The sequence below is a fragment of the Linderina pennispora genome (assembly GCF_002104995.1).
Source record: "Linderina pennispora strain ATCC 12442 chromosome Unknown DL89scaffold_12, whole genome shotgun sequence".
NCBI lineage: Eukaryota > Fungi > Kickxellomycota > Kickxellomycetes > Kickxellales > Kickxellaceae > Linderina > Linderina pennispora.
This window is the reverse complement of record NW_024468260.1, coordinates 674,573-696,035: the sequence shown is the minus strand read 5'-3', so window position 1 is coordinate 696,035 and position 21,463 is coordinate 674,573. Positions and strand designations below refer to the sequence as shown.

The following is a 21,463-nucleotide window of genomic DNA, read 5'->3' as shown; positions in this document are numbered from 1 at the left end:
TGGAGCCAAGCAAATATTGCGTGCACAGATTGAGCCTACAAAGCACACCTGCCACATATGCAAACAACACAGCACTTTGAGGGGCTCGGGGATCCGGTATTGCTCAACTGCATGAGCTCCCTGATGGCACCTCTGAATAATGCCTGAACACTTTATACCTCTTAAACACACATGAGAATCAGTGATTGTCTGAACTTGGTGTGTTGTCTAATATATAAAGCTGCATTGTAGCTCCAATAACGAGCAACCCTGGGCTACACCGAGTCAGGTTTGGACAGAAAATATAGAGGCGGGACATTCAAACGCTATGACGAAGGGCTTTTGTGAAAGTACTAGATTGTCTTTTCTGGAAATTACTCGGTGACAGGGCAAATCTAATATATTGGTAGATGGCATTCGCTCTGGCTAGACATGACGACGCTCATGCTACTACCTCACATGCTATCAGGCGTGCAGGTTATTTTTTGCACAATACCTGTATCTGCTATTGAGTACCACAACACTAAAGCTATTGTCAGTAGTTTGAGATTTCAATAGTACTGCTTGAAGCATCTGCTGGTACATGGTGTTGATGAAAATGAACTGAATAGCATAGACACCTAGCTAAGCATATCAAAATTACATGCTTAATCGTAGCGATGTCAGCTCAAGCCGATGGTGAACATTAGGGTTTGAGTGACCACCATCACTACCCCCATTCCTGTCTCAACAAATTACATATATGCATGCGAAGGACGTACTATTACTAATGGCTCTATTTATATTACTCATGCTAGTTCCGAACTGACACCCTCGAATAGACGATCCTTCATAAGGTTTTGCTTTTGTAATGCTGCTATTGTTACAATACTGATCTTGATTCCTAAATCCACACCACAGCGCTTACACAAGGGTATAGTGGTTCTACTATATAGTTTAGCTCATGCCCGCGTAGTTTTAAGTCTCAGTTTCTGTACTGTCCCTAGTTATATACAACATTAATTTACTCGTATCGCAACAGCTATTATCTTTACTTTATTTGCTACCTAGGTTAGAGTGTGTAGCGGAACATGGGGCTATCGTTTCCTAGTGCGGCAATCTCGTCAGGAGGCATGTGCGACGCATCCATGGGATTCTGATCACGCCTGCGGTTCTCCTTTTTAAAATTGACCATTAGAATGACGGTGCAAATGATGGCCACGCCGGTCAAGGCAAAGTTTGACGAGTTGCCCTTGATGTAAAGTGGCGCATCGCTGTTTAGATACGCATATCCATTTGCAGTGCCGCCAAGAGAGGTGGCAACAATGGCAAACCCATTTGAGAGAGCGCTTCTATCGGCACCGCGCTGATTGACATTGAGCCAGGCAGGGCCAACAACTACTGCTGAGCCAGTGAAGAGAGGAAGCAGACATACTGATATGGTGCGTGCAATCTTGCTTTGCGCACCGGCAACGCCAATAAGCAATATAGCTGTGGACATGGACTGACATGAGGATTTGGAAGTAGCCAATCTTGCCCAGTTTGCGGACAAAAAAATTGGCCAGCATGATCATGATGAAGGCGAGGATTGCAGGAATCAGCATGAGGCCGGCGGTCACGGTCGTGCTGTAACCAACGCTTTTCAAGATTATTGGCGCCCAATTTATAGCTGTCGATGAACAGTAGTTGTTTGCAAAATCGATGACCATAAACATCATCAAGGCGCCAGTCAGTCATACCCTGAATAACCTGCTTCCTCGAAATAGCCGACCTGTCGCTGGTAAGCATGTGGGTAGTGCGCAGAATCCTGCCGATTAGTTCTCTCTCCTCGTCATTCAGATACTTTGCAGTGTCTGGGTAGTCGCTGGTGAAGACATATCCATAGATTCCCGAGGCGATGGCTAGCAGACCAAAGAAAAAGTACATCCACTGCCATGAATGCAAGGGCTTGGTATGGACATACGAAAATGCGATAGCCATAACCGCATAGATGATTCCCGAGATGCATCGACGAGGCAATGACCCAGCTTACGCGGGTGACGAGGTACTTTTGCGGATACCATAGCGACAACGAGTAAAAGACGCTGCATGTAAATCCTGACAAGAACACGCCCTCAATAAGACGGATGGCCAAAAACCCGCCATAGTTCTTGATTGCAAGAACGAGCACACTGAGGCACCCAGAGAGGAACAGCGTGGTTGGCATATACTTGCGCGCACCCAGCTTGCGGAACAGAAAGTTGAGCGGGATCTGGAACACCAAAAACACAGCGGTTGACAGGCCAAGCAGCGTGTTGTATTGGGTGCCGTGCATGCTGAGCTGCTCTTCGAATCCGTCGATTTTGGCGTACGAAATTGCGGACTTGTTTAGAAAAGACGTAATATAGCCGAAAGCAGATAAAGATAGCTAGGCGCAGGTCCAGTTTTCCGCAGATAGCTTTGGAGTATCAGCTCTTCCTCCGGCGAGAGATTTTCGGTGCCATCAGAGGTCGGGAGAGCATGCTTCTCAGGATCAGAGACTGGTGTTGCTGGCTTTTGAACAGACATAATTGGTTAGGCAAATAGGGCGGATTTTGAGTATATGAGCAGAAAAGAAATCCTGTACAGGAGCCAGGCTACACCCAGCAATTTATACAGCCGGTAGTAGCCAACAGGCACGGAATCGCCGGTGTCGCCCGTAGATATGCTGACTGAGCCGACAACCCGTTTTCACTTATTTTGAAGGAGCAACCACTCAAATCAATGCCATGCTGTAGATCGTATGCTTGGTGCGCGTGAAAGCACATACTCTGTAGACGCAGCAAATTGGCACACCTATGGAGCATACAATACACTTGGCTGGGATGAGCAGACTGCACCTAAAATCCAACCGCGTGACTCGCAGAACGGAGGGTGCTAGCCACTGCTAGCCGGATACAGTCGAAATACAGCGATGCAACCCCCTACCCACCAGTCCCAGGGCTCAACAGGCCCAGCACTCCTCACCTACTGCATGATTCCAATAAGACCCCTACGGCAGGCCACCCCTGCGTCCGCGAGTCCTGCCGAACCCTAGTACCCAGCAACTGGGCCAACTCCGATTACACCCACATCGACAAGCTTGCGCCAAGAACACCTAGAACTACAGACAAAAATATGCTCAGTGCAAGGTATTTGACAAGCGGCACAAATGAAATACTACTAGCACTTGAAAGGTTAGTACGGAAAATGGGAGAAAAGGATGAAGGAAATGAAGAGTAATGAGGAGACCTGAGAAAACGTGTGGATTGTGGCAGCAATGTGTTTTATATTTGGCTGCTCCTGCCAGCTGCGAAACAGTTATGCATACTAGAGTGCCTTTAGATACAGTAGTTTGCATAGCATATTAATCACAACAACACCTACATATTGTAGAGCCCGCTGTGCAGTTCTTGTTGGTATTTCGATTTGCTGACGTGTTGAATCAGCTGTCATGCTGGCGTGGCGAGCGGTCACATCTCACATACAACAGCCCCTGTCTTGCCATTTTTTGTATCATAGAGCTGGATATCGGCCTTCATGATGCAGTGAACCAAAGATCTAAGCTGTGGACCATTTTGTTTGTCTGCCCATTTATTCCTTCAGTGATGAATCTATTGACTGAGACGACATATAGCCCCTATTGGCTTGGTGCCTAGTTAACTGCCATTGCCTCCGCTGCGCTAATATTGTAAGAATTATCAAGAACTGCTGAAATATACTAATGGTTGTCTGTATTTATGCAGCTCCTGGCCAATACACTGGTTGATGAAGTCCTAGCAGGTACTGGCTACCTCAACCTAAATGCTGAATCAGGACATATTCCGCTTGCGTAGCTGCTTCTTGGTGATAGCTACTAGATCAGTGGTGGCAATGATCTCAGCAATCTATTCTAAGATCTGCTTATCTGGAAACATATTCAACACACCAGTCTGGCCCGCCATGGCGGCAGGGTGCTCCGTCTAGTTGGCAGGAATGTCTGAACCGATAGAGCACCCCGACATGCGCGGATCCTACTGCGGAAACGGGCTGCCGCTGGCCTGGATCATACGCGGGCCAGCAGCCTGCAGTATAGCCATGTTGCCAACGCTGCACACGTGGTACAAGAAATCACGCACGCTTGGGCACTGCCAATTAGATTAGAAAAGCAGCTACCAGCAAAAAATGAGAAATATCTACATGTTTAGCAGGCGCGAAAACCAATTTCGCTTCCCATACTCCGGGTTCGTTTTTGCCGACAGACGCGACCGGCGCATGTGCTGGTTGATACCACTGAATAGGCTGTTGCTGTTGGAGGCAGAGTGCGCAGCACGCGTTTGCGATGATGAGGTGACAGGCGGTGGCTCGATATCCGATGGCTCCATGACAGCATTATTGCTATCGGCGATTACGCGCTGGCGGTACTGCGCAATGCTGGCCTCGATCTCGTCACCTTCGTCCAGGATGCTGACGAGCATAGGCATCGAGCGAGTGAATGTCCTGGTGAATGTCGGGGCAGACTGGCCTGCAGCCTCGGCAGGCTGGGTGTTGGGCGGCTCCACTGAATCAGCAATAGCTGGCGGTTCGGCTCTTAGAGACGAGGCTTCGTTAAGTAGTGTGCAGGCGGCCGTACTCTGTGTCGTCGGCAATGTCCCAGTATTGTGGCGGCGATGCCTGGGGCACGATGCGCAGGTAAGTTGATGTGCCGTCTTCGTCCGAGTCGCTCGCGCTTTCACTGGACGAAAGCTCGGCTGAGCCGCTACTGCTGCTCAGGAACTCGTGATCGCCACTGGCAACCTCGGCCTGCAGGCGCTGGATTTCCTCGATCTCGGCGCGGAGTTCCTCAGGAATTGAGCTGTGTATCGAGGGCGGCGGCGGCTCGTAGGCGGGCAGCATCGAATCGACCGACTCGTGCGAAGGGTGGTGGCGGGGCAGCTGGCGACGCATGTAGTGCTGTAGGCTGGAGTTGGAGCGCACGGGCCCTTGCAGGTTGCGCGCCTGGCGGGTGTTGAACTCATCATACAAAACGTACCTGCTAGAGACTGGGGCAGCGTCATCAAACGGGCGGTTCAGGTCACTGTCGCGCAACGGCGGGCGGGTGATGGCGATGGTGTTGCGGATAAATTGCTCGTTGACCAGGATATGCGAGGCGGCCGCGGTGCAGGCTGAGCCACTTGCCAGACGCTCTGCAGGTTGACCCCGGAGCGGCAGATAATGGCGGAGATGGGGGCGGGGCAGGGCCCGCGGCGCTGCGAGTATCCGTGCGACTGCATGATCTGGTTGGTTTGCTCGTCGCCCTGAGTCGCGGCGCGGCAGACGACCATGACGTAGCTGCGCTCTGGTGACTGGTACGCTTCAACCACAATGTTCCCGGTAAAGGCGTTTCCGGCTACCGGACCGACATAGTTTATTCGGATATACGGGTGCGTGCTCATCCACGCATAGGCGTCCTGCAGGCGGGCGCGGGATTTGTTAACGATAATTGCATAGTAGCAGCGGCCCCCGACCTCGATTTTGTTTGGATACGGAGAAGTCTTTATTGCAGGCGGCTTTGGCTTGAACACCAGCCGGTCAGAGTAAAAGTTTTCTGGTAGGTAGCCTCTTGAAAAGCCTTCAAACATGAATGGCAAGTGTGTAAGAAGCGAAATAGTGCAAAGTAGTTTTTAAAAAAAGTAGAAGAGTGCGAGACACGATGAAAAGTACGTGTGGGAGAGAGCAAAAAAGAAATAGTAGATTGTGTGTGTGAGTGTTAGTCTGCGTGTGCGACTGTGGTATGGTTCTCGATGGAACAAAAAAATGGTATATGGAGCAAGGCAGTAGCGATATCAAAAAAGGGGGAGGGTTGAAAGGAGGCTGGCGGCGTGCGAGTTGGTGAATAACAGAGTGGAGCAAAGAGAAGAGAGCATTCAACAAGATGTATGGCTGGGCATGTCGTCTGATAAAAGGACGAAGCAAGTCAGCACAAAATCAAGCAAGAGTGTAGCTTGGCAGGCTCATTGCAATAATCCTGTGAATTCTGGTGTCATGACGTGTCCCATGTTTCCCGCACACGCTATTATTTTTGCAGAGCCCCGGACTTGGCATACACAGCGAAAAGATTTGGTGAGTTCGGATATTCCTTGTGTAGAATTCCACATACATGGCAATGGGCTTCTCTGCGTCTGATTTATTGCACCCAGAGACAATGAGGGAGGGGACGAACAGCTGGAGCGACGCAGCTGGAAACGGCCACTCAGCCAAAAGAACAAGAAAAACTGGCCGCATGCATGTGTGGAAAGTTTCTAGAAATCCATTACTAATGACAGCGTGATTCCAACAACACGCAAGGTCCTCCCCCAGCGGGTTCCTTTGTGGCAAAAATAAACATATTGGACCATTACCCGGTGATGGAAGGGACACTACATGTCCCAGGATCATGACTCGGTGCCACGAAACACAGGGGGTGGGCGGCGAGCCGTTTACGGCAACTCGCACTGGGCAGGCTGTGAGCCGGCTCCTGGAGCTGGTCCGGGGCTTCTGGAGAAGAGCGGAGCAGCGGACAGCGCAACTCGTGACAGGCTTTTAAGAGCACGATTTGCAAAACTGGGCAGCAAGGCGGGACCGCTTCTTGGAATAAAACGAGGGTGATCCCTTGTTATTGCCCGAGAACAAGCTACAACGTAGCCCTCCTCCACTCTCCTGTACTTTCTCCCTCCCTTGCCCTCTCCATTCTAATACAAAGATGAAATTGCTGTCAAACACGCTGGGCCTGGTGCCCTACCTGTGTGCCGGATATCTGTTCTGGTCTGTGCACGAGTACTACCAAGAGCTGACGCCCAAGAAGCTGGATACCAGCGGGACGCAGCAGCCGCACCGCATTGGGTGGCGCGACCCGATGAAGTACGACTTTGTGCTGTACGCAACAGATGTGCCGAGCTTCTACGCCGACCGGGCAAATTTCTTCCGTGACGCGCAGATGGTGTGGCAGGTCAAGGACCTGGACGTGCGCGACACGCGGGCACACTTCTCCAAGACAGTGCGGGTGGCAATCCCCGAGCAGGTGCGCAACGACGGGTTCCGCACAATGTACCTGCACCTAATCATGCAGGAGGCGGGCGCAATGGAGCCGCACCCAGCGATGAATGACCGGTTCGCAATTTACGGGTCGACTGATCTGATCAAGCCGCGGGCCTTGCACGGCAACCTATCGCACTATGTGGCACACGGCAACACGCGTGTGGTGTGGGAGTATGTGCTGGACGACAACCACTTTGAGATGTGGAAGGCGCCGCGCGACCTCAGCCGGCTGCTGGAGTTCACGTACTACACCCCCGACGAGCGCCGCGTGTACCGACCGATTCTGTGGAGCAACCCGACGTATAAGGGCGCCGACCTGCCCGAGCGCTGGACGCCGCTCAGCGACCACCTGGACGTCAGCGGTGAGGCACCACTGAATGCCACGCACCTGGACGTCGAGGTCGATCTGTCGGCAGTCAGCTTGGCGTGGATCCGATTCAACCAGCGGCTTGTGCAGGAGGAGGACCCTGAGCCGCTGCTCGAGCTGGCGCGCAACCTGGTGGTCTCGGTGCTGGACCACAGCCGGCCTGTATACTACGCAATGGCGGCTATGGCGGCTGCGCGCATTCTGGGCGAGGCATTTTGGCGCCAGAGCCAGATTCTTGTGTGGACCAGTGTGCCGCTCACCGGCGTCTCGTATGTGTCCTCGGTGTTCTGCTTTGCGGCGGCTCTGCTTGGCATGGCTATGCCGTCCAGCGGCATTGCGGCTGTGGACCAGGCATTGCGTGTGGGCCGTGTGGGCGCCATGGCGATGGAGTCGCTCAAGGTGCTGAGGCTGCTGGTCAGCCGCCCGAGCATCGGCCGGTACGATACGTCGGCATGGCTGCTCCTGCCTGGTGGCATTGCGGCGGTCTCCGCGACGTACCTGCTGCGCACGCATCCGGGCGATTCGGGCATGATGCTTGTGGCACATATGCTGTTGCTGGGAATCGGCCTGGTGGGCTCTCAGCTGACGCAGCCAGACCACCGACGCCCCAACTATATTGCGATCGCGGGGTTCCTGGCAGGTGATCTGGTCTTGACCAAGGCTGCGGTGGGCGGCGATCCGCGCGTGTTCTGGCCGGCGCTGGCAGCGCTTGTGCCGCTGGCTGCCCCGCTGCTGGGGCTGCCCGTGCAACCATCAGCCAGAACCAAGACCGAGTGACTCTGGACGGAGCCAATCAGCACCGGCGCGTGGAGGCAGAAATGTCCAGGCCCAAAAAAAAAAGCCAGTATGTGACGTTGCCCTGCCCCCCAGCCCAGGCGGCTCAAGACCCTCATCCCCCCCAAACTTGGCGCGCATTAGTAAAGCGCGTATAAAGCTAGGCTGTTCAAAGCTGTAGGACCTTCGAACGCTGCTTCTTCTCCTGCTGAAAGTAATTTTTCTCCTTTTTACGAACATCTTAGAGTAACCCCCTTTTTCCTCTTACAAAAAACACCATGGTTGCTGCTAACAAGGCCTGTCTTATTGTCATCGACGGCTGGGGTATCAACGACAACCCCGAGGCCAAGGGCGACGCTATCCGCGATGCACCCACCCCGGTCATGGACGGGTTCGAGACCGATGCCCAGTTCACCTCGCTGGCGGCCCACGGTCGCGCTGTCGGTCTGCCTGCGGGTCTGATGGGCAACTCTGAGGTCGGGCATCTGAACATTGGCGCTGGGCGTGTTGTTTACCAGGTAAGGGGGAATCCGTTATCATGATCAGTCCCATCGATAAGCAAAATGATAAGTGAGTCGACAAACAGGTTTGTGTTTATGCTAATAATTGCCGCCGGGTGGGGGTTGCGGGAGAAGCACTCTTGTAGGATATTGTGCGTATTGACCTTGCGCTGGAGGAGAAGCGGTTTGGCAGCACCGAGGCTATCAAAGATCTGTTCGACCACGCCAAGGCCGGCAACGGCCGCCTGCATCTGGCAGGTCTGGTCTCCGACGGCGGAGTGCACGGCCACATCAAGCACCTGATTGGGCTGCTGGAGGCGGCCAAGGAGGCGGGCGTGCCCGAGTCGTATGTGCACTTCTTCGCTGATGGTCGCGACACGAGCCCGCGCTCGACGACCAAATACCTGGCGGAGCTGCAGCAGGCGATCGTGTCGCTGCAGTACGGCAAGATCGCGACGATTGTGGGCCGGTACTACGCGATGGACCGCGACAAGCGCTGGGAGCGGGTGCAGGTCGCGTTTGATGCGATGACCCAGGGCACTGGCGAGAAGACCAGCGACGCCATCAAGACGGTGGAGGAGCGGTACGCCAAGGACGAGACCGACGAGTTCCTGAAGCCGATCATTGTGGACTCTGAGGGCCTGGTGAAGGAGAACGACAGCATTTTCTTCTTTGACTTCCGCTCGGACCGCATGCGCGAGATCACGCAGGCGTTCGGTATCAAGCCGACGCCGTTCGACTCGGTGGTGCCGGCGGGCCTGCAGATTGCGACGATGACGCAGTACAAGGCGGACTTCCCGTTCCCGGCGGCGTTCCCGCCACAGAAGATGACCGACGTGCTGGCCGAGTGGCTGGCGAAGGAGTCGGTTGCGCAGGTGCACGTGGCCGAGACCGAGAAGTACGCCCACGTGACGTTCTTCTTCAACGGCGGCTCGGAGGCACAGTTCGCCGGCGAGGACCGCGACCTGATCCCGTCGCCCAGGGTGGCCACATACGACCTGAAGCCCGAGATGTCGTCGTGGGCAGTGGCCGAGAAGGTGGCCGAGGAGCTGGACAGCGGCAAGTACCCGTTCGTCATGTGCAACTTTGCCCCGCCCGACATGGTCGGTCACACGGGCATCTACGATGCGGCGTTCCAGGCCATGGAGGCCACCGACAAGGCCATCGGCCGCATCTACGACGCGTGCAAGGAGAACGGCTATGCGCTGTTTGTCACTGCCGACCACGGCAATGCCGAGAAGATGCTGTCGGACGATGGCTCGACCCCGCACACCGCCCACACCTGCTCGCGCGTGCCGTTTGTTATGGCCAATGCTGAGAACGGCGCCAAGTTCATTGCCGACGACGACAAGCACGCCCTGTGCGATGTCGCACCCACCCTGCTCAAGTACATGGGTCTTGAGGTGCCCGAGAATATGACTGGCCACTCGCTGCTTGCCTAAACCCCTCTATACATATTTCCCAACTCCCTCCGCTTTTTGCTCTTCATCGTATGTTTCAATCCTCCCCTCCCCACACAGTTAAGAATTCATACCATGCCATTTAGGTTCCAGCTGCTTGCAATGAGGGATAGGATCCTCTTCCTCGTGGCGATCCGAGACATAGCTACCATGGGATCATGGCAGAGGCAGTATAAATGCAAAGGACTGCTTGCGAACTTCGTTTGGGTAGTAGCCACATCGTCACCCCCTCTAGCAAAACTAATCACCACTTCAATATGCATATCATCGCCACGATCGCCCTGCTCGCCACCGCCATCTACGCCCAAGGACCCGGGGTCCCTGTGCCTGTAACACCAGCTCTGCCCGGTCCTCAGGGATGCGCAGCTCAACACGTTCTGAACAGCTGTCTGAACACCCAAGGCCTGATGCTGGGGGCATGCGCATACAGCGACTGGGCATGCAAATGCGAGGCCCAGAAGACCATCGTGTCGTGCTTTAACTCGTGCCCAGGCGACGAAACGCGCACGGCCCAGGAAGGCCAGGTCAAGGTATTCTGCAATGCCTCGAAGGCTGTGTCCACCAGCGCATCGGTCATGGCCAGCAGCAGCATCAAGGCCGAGAAGAAGTCGGCTGAGAGCAAGCCCACGGTGTCGGCGGAGGATGTGGCCGAGCACAAGAAGGAGAGGGAAAAGGAGGAGATGGCGAAGGCGAAGGCGAAGGCCAGCATTAAACCGATTAGCGGGCAGGACGAAGTCAAGGACAAGCAGAAGGACGCGCACAAAGACTCGGATGATGCGCAGATGATGTCGGGTGCCGACCGCCGTGTGGCCTCAATAGCAGCGGTAGCCGTGGGGTGGGCGATGTGGGCGATGTTCTGACCCGGGGGCGTAGAGCATTTTGACTTTTTTGGTAAATATTTTAGGTCGGATTATGATAACAGTGATCACGAATTTTCACAGCCCATTGCTTACCCCAAAGTGATCGACCAGCCCGGTACCCAACACGCTCAGTTCCCACCCCTTATCCCAGAGGTCAGCAAGATAGAGGGGGAAAGTCAATTAAGAGCTGGCATGGACTGGATCGAGCATGCTTTAAGGGCAGCGCGGGGCGGCAACGGTATTCCTTTTTGCTTTCTTGTCTCTCTCGATCTTGCCAAACGCAACTGCTTCCCAGCACTCTTTTGTTTTATAATAACACCGTAGCTTTTCTTATCTGCACTTTCCTAACTTTTATAGCCATGTCGATGCTTGTGATCCCCGGCAGGAGCTATGCTCTGTCAGATTTTCGAGAGAAGGCGCTGATCGACCGGCTGCCGTTTCCCAAGGGCGCCGTGACCAAGATATCGACGCACTATGTGCATCTGGTCGAGCTGAATCCGTCGTATGCGCATGCGCCGCACCTGCACATGGCGGCGACAGCCAACCATTCGCCGTCGGCGTCGTCAGCGCTGTCAGCGACGACAGTGGACCACACCTGGGCTATCATCTCGCTGCTTCTGCGCGGGCCGGGCGAGCACGGGGCACCCAAGGCGCCAATCGAGCTGGTGGGCAATGAGACGCTTCGCAGCGAGTCAGCCGAGAACGTCAGCACGATCTGGGTTCTGCCCAGACGCGGGACAATCAGCCCGTGGTCGTCCAAGGCGACGGATATTTTCCGTCTGTGCGGCCTCGGCGATATCGTGCAAAGGGTGGAGCGCGGCACCGTGTACCAGATCGAGTTTGATCTGGACGTCGTTGATAACGTCGATGTCATGGCCAACAGTGATCTGGCGAATGCAATCTCAGATCGCATGACTGAGACCCTGTACGATGGCTGCCCGGCGGCCACGGTTGTGTTTGAGCAGGCGCCGCCGCGCAAGCTGCGTCAGGTGCCGGTGCGCGGGGCGGAGGCCAGCCATGTGGTCGAGGAGATCGAGTCGATCGAGGCTGCCGCGACGGCTGCCACGGAGATCGCCAGCACACAGCAGGCGGTTGAGCTGCTGAGCCGCGCCAACAGGGAGCAAGGTCTGGCGCTGGCCGACGACGAGATCGCATATCTGGTGGAGGCGTATATGGGCGCCCATGCATCGGCCGACGGCATCGCGCGCAACCCGACCGACGCCGAGCTGATGATGTTTGCGCAGGTCAACAGCGAGCACTGCCGCCACAAGATCTTCCGCGCCGACTGGACCGTCGACGGGCAGACGCAGGACAAGTCCCTGTTTGACTGGATCCGGGCTACGCAGAAGGCGCACCCGGAGCACGTGCTCTCCGCCTACTCGGACAACGCAGCGGTGCTGGAGGCGTATAATGCCGGCAGCATCAAGGCCTGGGCGCCCCTGGCCGATGACGGGCAGGTGTGGCGGCAGCGCGAGGCTGGCGCTGTGCATATTGTGGCCAAGGTCGAGACCCACAACCACCCGACGGTTATCTCGCCGTTCCCGGGCGCAGCCACGGGTACCGGCGGTGAGATCCGTGACGAGGGAGCGGTGGGCATCGGATCGAAGCCCAAGTGCGGGCTGGCGGGCTACACGGTGTCGAATCTGCAGATTCCGGGGTTCGCGCAGCCGTGGGAGAAGGCCACCCAGCACGTGGGGTTCCCGGCGCACGTAGCCAGCGCCCTGGACATCATGCTGGAGGCTCCGCTGGGCGCTGCGGCCTTTGCCAATGAGTTCGGGCGCCCAGCCATTCTGGGATACTTCCGCACATTCCTGGAGCAGGCGGGCAGCGAGCTGCGCGGCTTCCACAAGCCAATCATGATTGCCGGCGGCATGGGCAGTGTGCGCGCCAGCCATATGCTGAAGAAGCCGTTCGCTGCAGGCGCCCGGCTGATCGTCCTGGGCGGTCCCTCGATGCTGATCGGCCTGGGCGGCGGAGCGGCGTCGTCGGTGGCGGCCGGTACGCAGGCGGCGGATCTGGACTTTGCGTCGGTGCAGCGCGGCAACCCCGAGATGGAGCGCCGGTGCCAGATGGTGCTGGACGGGTGCACCAGCATGGGCGACGGCAACCCGATTGCCTTCGTGCATGACGTGGGCGCCGGCGGTCTGAGCAACGCTTTGACCGAGCTGGTCCACGACTCGGGGCTCGGCGCCGAGATCGAGCTACGCGATGTGCCCTGCGCCGACACGTCGCTGTCGCCTATGGAGATCTGGTGCAATGAGTCGCAGGAGCGCTACGTGCTGGCCGTCATGCCCGACCAGCTGCCTGTGTTCGAGGCTATTGCCGTGCGCGAGCGCTGCCCGTTCGCCGTCGTCGGCACCTCCATTGAGGAGAAGCGCCTGCGCGTCTCCGACCGGCTGTTCGGCGGCCACGCAATCGACGTGCCCATGGATGTGCTGTTCGGCAAGCCACCCAAGATGTCGCGCACAGCCGACTCGCTCGTCTCTGCCTACGATGCGTTCGACGGCAGCCTACTGCAGTACCTGCCCGAGCTGCCGTTCCCCATGCGCGTCGCCGATGCTGTGGCGCGTGTTCTGCATTTGCCCAGCGTGGCGTCCAAGAGCTTCCTGATTACCATTGGCGATCGGTGCGTGACTGGGCTGGTGGCACGTGACCCCATGGTTGGTCCCTGGCAGGTGCCCGTGGCCGACGTGGCCGTGACCTCAAGTGGCTACGAGACGTCGGTGCGGACCGGCGAGGCTATGGCCATGGGTGAGCGCCCGACCCTGGCGCTGGTGGATGCGGCGGCGGCCTCGCGCATGGCTGTAGCCGAGTCCCTGATGAACATCGCCGCTGCTGACGTGCCCGATCTATCGTGGGTCAAGCTGAGCGCCAACTGGATGGCCGCGCCCGCCCACCCAGGCGAAGGCGCGCGTCTGTACAGTGCCGTGCGCGCATTGAGTGAACTGTGCCAGGCCCTGGGCGTGTCAGTGCCTGTGGGCAAGGATTCGATGAGCATGCAGATGCAGTGGCAGGACAGCTCGGAGAAAAAGAAGGTCACTGCGCCCATCTCCGCCGTCATCACGTCCTTTGCCGCCGTCATCGATACCCGCAAGACCCTGACGCCTGCGCTGCAGCCCTCTGGGGCTCTGCTGTTTGTCGATTTGGCCGCTGGCCAGCACCGCATGGGCGGGTCGGCGCTGGCGCAGGTGTATAATCAGATCGGCCAGCACGTGCCCGACGTCGAGGACAGCCGCGCACTGCTGCGGTTCTTCAACTGTCTGCGCTTCCTGCGCCCGCACATTCTGGCCTACCACGACCGGTCGGACGGCGGTCTGTTCACGACCCTCTGCGAGATGGCCTTTGCTGGTCACGTGGGTATCGACGTAGACATTGCGCCACTGCTGGCCGCCGCCTCGGAGCGCGAGGCCATGGAGGTGCTGTTCACCGAGGAGCTGGGCTGCGTGATCCAGGTCAACAATGCCCACGTTGCCGATGTCATTGCCGAGTTCGCTATGATTAACGTGCCCGTCAAGCAGATCGGCTCTGTTGGTTACCAGGTCGACAATAAGGATGCCATTAGGTTCCGGGCTGGCGGCATGCCCATCTACGAGCACACGCGCAGTGCCCTGTGGGCAATGTGGGCCGAGACCTCCTACAAGATGCAGCGGCTGCGCGACAACCCCCAGTGCGCCGACGAAGAGTACTCGCTGATCACCAACGACAACGACTCGGGCATCTCCTACGATCTGACCTTTGACCCCGCCCAGACGCTTTCCCTGGTGCCGCTGGCAGAGACTCGGCCGCGCGTGGCCATTCTGCGCGAGCAGGGCGTCAACTCGCATGCCGAAATGGCCTACGCCTTCCACCAGGCAGGCTTCGAGGCTGTTGACGTCCACATGACCGACATTTTCAACGGCTCCGCCGTGCTTTCCGACTTTGTCGGCCTTGCCGCTGTCGGTGGCTTCTCCTACGGTGACGTCCTTGGTGCTGGCGCCGGCTGGGCCAAGTCCATTTTGATGTCGCCCGCGGCGCGTCTCCAGTTCAAGGCGTTCTTCGAGCGGCAGAATACATTCGCCTTGGGCGTTTGCAATGGCTGCCAGATGCTGTCCAACCTGCGCGATGTCATCCCGGGCACCGAAGATTGGCCGCATTTCGTGCGCAACGAGAGCGAACAGTACGAGGGCCGTGTCGTCATGGTCGAGCCCGTAGCCAGTGCAGAGTCCGCCAAGGTCTTCTTTGATGGACTCCAGGGCTCCAAGATCCCGATCGTGGTCGCCCATGGCGAGGGCCGCGCCAAATTCGCCAGCCCCCTCGCCCGCCAGCAGTTCCAGAACGACAATCTGCAGGCGTTCAAGTACGTCGACCGCACTGGCTCGAATCACGGTGATCAGCGCATCATGTACCCGATGAACCCGAATGGCGCAGACTTGAACCTAGCTGGCGTACTCACCAAGGATGGTAGGGTGTTGGCCATGATGCCGCATCCCGAGCGCGTTGTCAGGATTGATGCCAATTCCTACGTCCCTGCCGACAAGATCATGGCGTGGGAGCAAGGACCCTGGGCCCGCATGTTTGTCAATGCTCGTCGCTGGGTCGCTGACAACTACTAAAAATGCAAGTGCTGTTTCTTTTTGGTTTCTGAATCCTATTAGCAAAATAAAAGATATTGACAAGATCGGCCTGTTGCGCTAATGCTCTTTGCTGCAGAATAACCAGAGACAACAACATCGAAACGACTAACTCCCCCAGACTCCTTCTCAAGACATCTCTTGCTAGATTTCAACTAAAATCTTCCCACACATTTTCCTCTGTACCTTCGCTCACAACCCAACTACTGCAGGTTAAAACATCATTCCTATGGAACCCATTGCATAAAACCTGCCTGCGCTCATTCTCGACAAGATAGTTGACAATATATGTTGCAGGCCTAAAGATATTTACTTTCCATGCCCCTATTTTAAACCACTCACATATGCCCTGCTCCCCGCTTTCCGTGGATGGAGGGACATAGCTTTGAGTAATTTGGGCTACGAAGTATAGTACCATACTGTTAGCTGCTGCGATAGCTACCAGTGGTACAAAAAGAGCAATGGGTTCGGATGAGCGAGATTATATAACAGTAAAATATGGACATATAAACTGAACAAAAGCTGTCCATCTTCATAAATGCTCTGAAGAACATCTTCAGAGGTAGGGCTGATTCGCCGAGGATACCACCAGTCGAGAACCCAGTTCTCCCCAGAGTTATTAACATCGAATTATTCATTGGTGGCACTCGTGGTCCATGAATGGATGTATAGAACAAAAATATGGCTCATGCACAGCTGCTCTACGACCAGACCAAACGCATTTTCTCAAACGCCAGGGAGACCCAAATATTCTATGACGATGAGGATTCTTCTCATAAGGGCAAATAATTCTGGCATCGACTATTCACTGGATTGCTCTTGGAGAAGTCATCTTTATGCAACAGCAGCCAGTGTCAACTTGCTTAATAGGTAGAGGTTCTGTTAGTGCTGTTGCTTTGACAAACATCCAAGTATCTTTTACCTATATATAAGATTTTATAGTCTAAAAAGTGTCCGACCGTCCGCTAGAACCTTATTAGTTGGTTAAAAGATAAAACTCTTTTATATCTCAAAGCGAGTTTGGGTGACTTGCTCTGTAAACTCCTTTTGATCTTGTGCGGCATCTGACCTCATCGGTGAAACCAGGGCGACAAGTTGTTATTGTAGTGGCCACAGGTCTCCACTAGATATTTCCATTGGTTCAGCGCAAGAGCTGCTCTTGTCGGTCGGCCTGATAACTTCCATGGCGTCATCATGGTGGTCATCACCGGCTGCGCAGCACTCTTAGGATATTTATTTAAGAGCACCTATTGAATAAGGCCATATAGCTCTTCTAGTGGCCATACAATATTTGTGGGTTTATTTTATAAATTAATTTGTCTTATGAACATGCGTAAGCAGTAGTATTTGGGCCACAATGGACCCAGTCTGTATAGACTGATTCAAGAGACTGTATCAGTGCTAAGGGCCCCAAGAACCATGCAAGCCAGATCATTTTTAATAAAAAGTTCTTAATGCTATGCATACGCAATAAAGCAAAACTGAACAGCACCATTTCTCTTCTTACTTTGCCTATTGAATTTCTCAAATGAATATTACCCGCAGCACTACTGTCATAAAGACATCACTTGGTGGTATTGGCTTCCGTGATTCTATGTTGCCCCGCCTAGAGCAATTTGTACACAGCGTCAATATCATCAAAGAGCATACATACATGCTTGCACGATGGATACTACTCCATCAGCTAGCTGACGGGGATGCTTTTGACCCAGCAACATTTGTGAAAAAGGGTTTTTTTCGTTTTATTTATTTATTCATTTATCGCAACCTGAAGGCGAAGACTGTCATATCTGCCAAGGATTTTGTCAACCGGAAGGACAAGTCAGAACTGTTAACCGCAGATTTCGGTGATGTAGTTAGATACCATATTTATGATTATCTATTGCATAATGGCGATATCGAGCTACATGGTGTACGTGAAATGAATCAAGTAGCAACATACATGGATACCGAGCTGATGACAGCATACAAGAACAACATTGTGTTGCACTATGGCACTTGCCTACAGCGGACTCTGGCCAAATTGATTGATATTCGTAGCCGCAAAAACACACTGCACAGTACAATGGGCAATGTGTCCAAGGCAGAGTTCAATAATACATGTCAAGTGTGTATTTATACACCTGCACAGAAGCTCCGCCAGGCAATTGCCTCTAGGCACCCTGATCTCAGTGTGCTCACCCCACCGGTGCTTGCAATCTACAACAAGCTGGCACCAGTCCTTAATGCCTATGATGCCAAGTACAGATTCGCCAAAGACAGCCGATACTATGATGCCAAGGTAAATCCACTTAAACATCTGCGTGCATACATTCGCCTATGCCAGCTTATCGAAAATGAGCAGCTTGGCAAGTCTCCCCCCAATGCTTGCCTCTGCGGACATCATGGATCCCAGGCCATGTGCGCTTAGACAAGCAAATAATCAAGCAGGTGTTTGTTTCGAAAACACGTGAGGAGGTTACCAAGATCAACGCAGCAAAGAGGGCAGCAACAGAGGCAAGGAAAGCAACAGAAAAGGGCGAAAAATTGGCCAAGAAGGCTGCACGCGAAGCAGCGAAGATGCCATCGGATGCAACAGAGGCCACTGCAGCAACTGCAGCAGTAGCGGCTGATTCACTTGCTGCTGCATCGGCAGCAGCAGCAGACACTGTTGCAGCACTTAACAATGCATATGCATCAGCACCCCCAGTCTGTGCACACGACCCGGTCCAAGGGATCACACAACCTGTGTGGGATGTGTGGGGCCGGGTCGCAGATCTAACATCAAAGCCATTTAAGGCGCATGGTGATAGAAAATTCCACGGAATGGCAACAACAGATGGTGTAACGATATGCATTTTGCTACAAGACAAGATATTCAAGGCTGATGGTGCAGTAGATGCTGATGGTGCAGGAGGCGATGCTGTGGGAGGCGATGCTACAGGCGATGTTGCAGGAGGTGGTGCCGTGGGAGGCAATACTATAGCTGACTGTCGCTATATCCACCAGATCCCATAGCCAGAGCTGCAGAATCTGAAAGGCCGCTGTGTATTCATCGATCCAGGTCGGGGCGATTTACTGTATATGTTGCACGAAAATAGCAGCAGTGGGAAAGAGGGTGAAAAAAATGCTCTACCGCTACACACGGCAGCAGCGCAATAAGGAGCTCAAGCTGCGCCACTATGACAGGATTCGTTGGGATACAAAGGATCAAGTCCCAGAAGATGCTATCCGCAGAGCAGAGGCAGAGCTTTCCAAGCACTGCTGCCGGACCCTTAGCCCAGCAAAATTCCGTGCCTACGTTGCTGCCCGTGCATCGGTGCGGTGTGTCCTAGCACCGTTTTATGCCAGCACGATGACAGCGCGAAGGTTACCAGAGCAGCAGCCCACTAAGTCAAACAAGCAGCACCAAAGGCGCTGGAAAGCCCATCCAGGTGTCAGTACCAGTCCCAAGGTGTACCCGCTTCACCGCAAGCTGCGCCTTGATTCATTCATGAACCAGGCCCGTGCAGACCACAGGCTTGCCGCAAAACTCCGGAGCAGGTTCGGTCCAGACCCAGTGCTGATCATGGGCAATTTGAGTGCGCCGATGGCCCGACATCATGCGCCGATTCGTGGCAAGGGATGGCGCGACAAGTTCAAGCACCATGGCTTTGAAGTTTATCTGATCGACGAATTCCGGACATCGTCGGTGTGCCCGTTCTGCTGCGAAAAATCGCTGCAGACATTCCGGCATGTTCCCAACCCGCGGCCCTACCAGAGGTCGAAGAACCCAACTGTGAAGTGCCATGGCCTTCTCCGCTGTACAAGCGAGTCATGTAAGCGGGCCATGACATAATACAGGCGGGCCTATTCGTCTCGACTCTTGAACCGCGATCTCGCAGCAGTTCTAAACTTCAGGCTCATTTTCCAGTCACTCTGTGATTCAGGCAGTATTCCTGAACGGTTCCGTTGTTCTACGGCCATTGCTGCCAATGCTTCTGGCACCACCCCTGCAACAAAGAGGTCGCGCAAGAGGCGTGCAGCAGCAGGCGATTCTGCTGCCAGCAGCAGCGAACCAGCGCTGAAGCGCCTGCGCTGAGCAGGCCACCAAGGTGGGAGATGTCCATGATCGACATTGCACCAGCAGCCATCCGACACGTTCAAATGATCGGTTCGCCGTGATGCCCTTATCGACGTGTCAACTCATGCTGACTAGCAGCCGAGCTCGCATCGCGAGCAGAGCAATTCTTGTATGAAATAGTATATATTTGCACAAGGGGTTTCAGCAGCAAATGGTTTTAATGTCAGCTTACATTGGCAGAGATATCACCAATTTGTGGTATTTTGATGGAAATGGATCTGTTACCACGGATAGTGCGCTATCATCCCCAACAGAAGAACGTAAACTTGATAATATGCAGCTCTACCCTCCATATTACGCTTTTTCTAAACTCGTCGGCCAGAAGGTTGATCGACCAATCAGATTATCTGGTTTAAGCGCCTCGGGCTTGGTGGTCTAGTAGTATGATTCTCGCTTCGGGTGCGAGAGGTCCCGGGTTCAATTCCCGGCCAAGCCCACTTTTTGCTGCTGCCCCTCTTTCTTGAGGGTAATGGTTTTTTTTATCTCAATTTATCAAAGCAGTTCGTATGGATACAGCAAACAGGCTGGCTCCTCTATCAGAGAAGCAGCATGACCAGCATGATTGCGGCATGGATTTTTTTTCGCGTGCCGGTCACGCCGTCCATGCTGTACACTTTCGACGGAGGTAAATTGCACATGCCTTAAATGATGGCGGCACAGCTTGTCTCCCTTTTGGGGTCTTGGACACATCTCTTGTTGCCCTTGTTTCTATCCCCACCTATGACGGGTATTTCTTATGACACCGGAACCCGAGTAGCAGACAAGGTACGCTTGGGCACACCCGATTCTTGTGCTCGGTCCCTACCCTTCTGACACTTTGTCGGTGCAATCCGCCTGTATTAGCATGCACCCGGCTGCCCACCTATTGCCCTCTTATTTCTCTGCTTTCTGCTTTCCTGTTGTATGAATAGCAGGCCGTACCCTTTTTCTGCAAAAAAGCGCTGCGCCTGGAATGGTTCTTGTCCTTCGCTCCCCGAAGCACTCTACACGCAATTCTATTTATAAGATATCTTCCTTTCTCCGTATCTCTCACCTTTTCACCACAATTGCGCTACTCGTTCTCGCTGCCTCTCCTGCCCACAGCCTTTTCTCGTCTCTCACAGCAAATCTTATGAATTATCTCATTGAAGCAGTGCCGCATATGGCGATTGGAGTCCCGTGTGCTTCTCAGCTCCGCACCGGCAAGATTCGTGGCAGACCAGACAATTGAACCACGGCGCAATGGCAAGTAATGGCATCCTAAGAAAGCATATATCGACGGGTACCACAGCTGGTGCTCACCAACATTTTCTTCTCCTTTTCGTCATTGCTCATACATGCGGTGACTCTCTGTAGCAACTGCTGGTTTTCACAATGTCGTCTGCTGTCGTTGCGGAGATTGCCTATGCGTGGCTGGCTCTGACACCAAATCTGGCCGCGACAATCCCCATCGTCATCCGAGTTGGCGTCATCATGCTGCTCTGCATCCAAGGCATTCTCCCAGCACGCAGGAACTTCCAACCTGGAATGTCAGGCAGTGTGCTGTCCTCTCACCTTGCTGTGCGCTCGCTGATAGCATTCTCGCTGGCAGCATCGGCATACCGAGCCATGCACTTGCTGAAAACGGAAGGTGTCAAGCCCGTATCTGCTGCAGCTCGCCTTGCGTTCGACCTATGGCTGTGCTGGATGCAGCACCAGCTGTCCCACAGTGCGCAGGAACGGCCGGACAACAATGGGCGCGAGTACTGTCCTGAGGAGTGCGAGTCATTCCTGTCACTTGTCACGTACAGCTGGGTGCTCCGCCGGCTGGTGAGCACTGAT

At 54.6% G+C, this 21,463-nt stretch overlaps 6 protein-coding genes across 6 annotated transcripts; 3 read left to right on the top strand and 3 right to left on the bottom strand.

Annotated features, from left to right (window-relative positions):
* Positions 1 to 1,030: 1,030 nt before the first annotated feature.
* Positions 1,031 to 2,272, bottom strand: DL89DRAFT_259546 (MFS general substrate transporter; the record flags this gene model as incomplete). The annotated part of the gene is made up of 4 exons (XM_040885695.1): positions 1,031 to 1,362; positions 1,394 to 1,627; positions 1,698 to 1,887; positions 1,922 to 2,272. The coding sequence occupies 4 exons, from the start codon at positions 2,270 to 2,272 to the stop codon at positions 1,031 to 1,033; spliced, it is 1,107 nt and encodes a 368-aa protein (XP_040741571.1).
* A 2,295-nt stretch (positions 2,273 to 4,567) lies between these two features.
* On the bottom strand, positions 4,568 to 6,011 carry DL89DRAFT_269456 (uncharacterized protein; the record flags this gene model as incomplete). Its single annotated transcript, XM_040888306.1, has 2 exons — positions 5,109 to 6,011; positions 4,568 to 5,061 (listed from the first exon to the last, which is right to left on the bottom strand). Coding segments are annotated over exons 1-2 (941 nt in total), but the record flags the coding sequence as incomplete, so codon positions are not given.
* On the bottom strand, positions 5,729 to 6,439 carry DL89DRAFT_48811 (uncharacterized protein). Its single transcript, XM_040891730.1, has one exon. It carries the CDS (start codon positions 6,349 to 6,351, stop codon positions 5,902 to 5,904), a length of 450 nt encoding a protein of 149 aa, XP_040741569.1. The 5' UTR covers positions 6,352 to 6,439; the 3' UTR covers positions 5,729 to 5,901.
* Positions 6,440 to 6,655: 216 nt separating this feature from the next.
* On the top strand, positions 6,656 to 8,134 carry DL89DRAFT_259544 (uncharacterized protein; the record flags this gene model as incomplete). Its single annotated transcript, XM_040885694.1, has 1 exon — positions 6,656 to 8,134. One exon carries the CDS (start codon positions 6,656 to 6,658, stop codon positions 8,132 to 8,134), a length of 1,479 nt encoding a protein of 492 aa, XP_040741568.1.
* Positions 8,135 to 8,409: 275 nt separating this feature from the next.
* DL89DRAFT_225726 (2,3-bisphosphoglycerate-independent phosphoglycerate mutase) lies at positions 8,410 to 10,073 on the top strand (the record flags this gene model as incomplete). Its single annotated transcript, XM_040884773.1, has 2 exons — positions 8,410 to 8,649; positions 8,778 to 10,073. 2 exons carry the CDS (start codon positions 8,410 to 8,412, stop codon positions 10,071 to 10,073), a joined length of 1,536 nt encoding a protein of 511 aa, XP_040741567.1.
* A 275-nt stretch (positions 10,074 to 10,348) lies between these two features.
* Positions 10,349 to 15,543, top strand: DL89DRAFT_275628 (phosphoribosylformylglycinamidin; the record flags this gene model as incomplete). The annotated part of the gene is made up of 2 exons (XM_040889332.1): positions 10,349 to 10,926; positions 11,340 to 15,543. 2 exons carry the CDS (start codon positions 10,349 to 10,351, stop codon positions 15,541 to 15,543), a joined length of 4,782 nt encoding a protein of 1,593 aa, XP_040741566.1.
* Between the last annotated feature and the right edge of the window lie 5,920 nt (positions 15,544 to 21,463).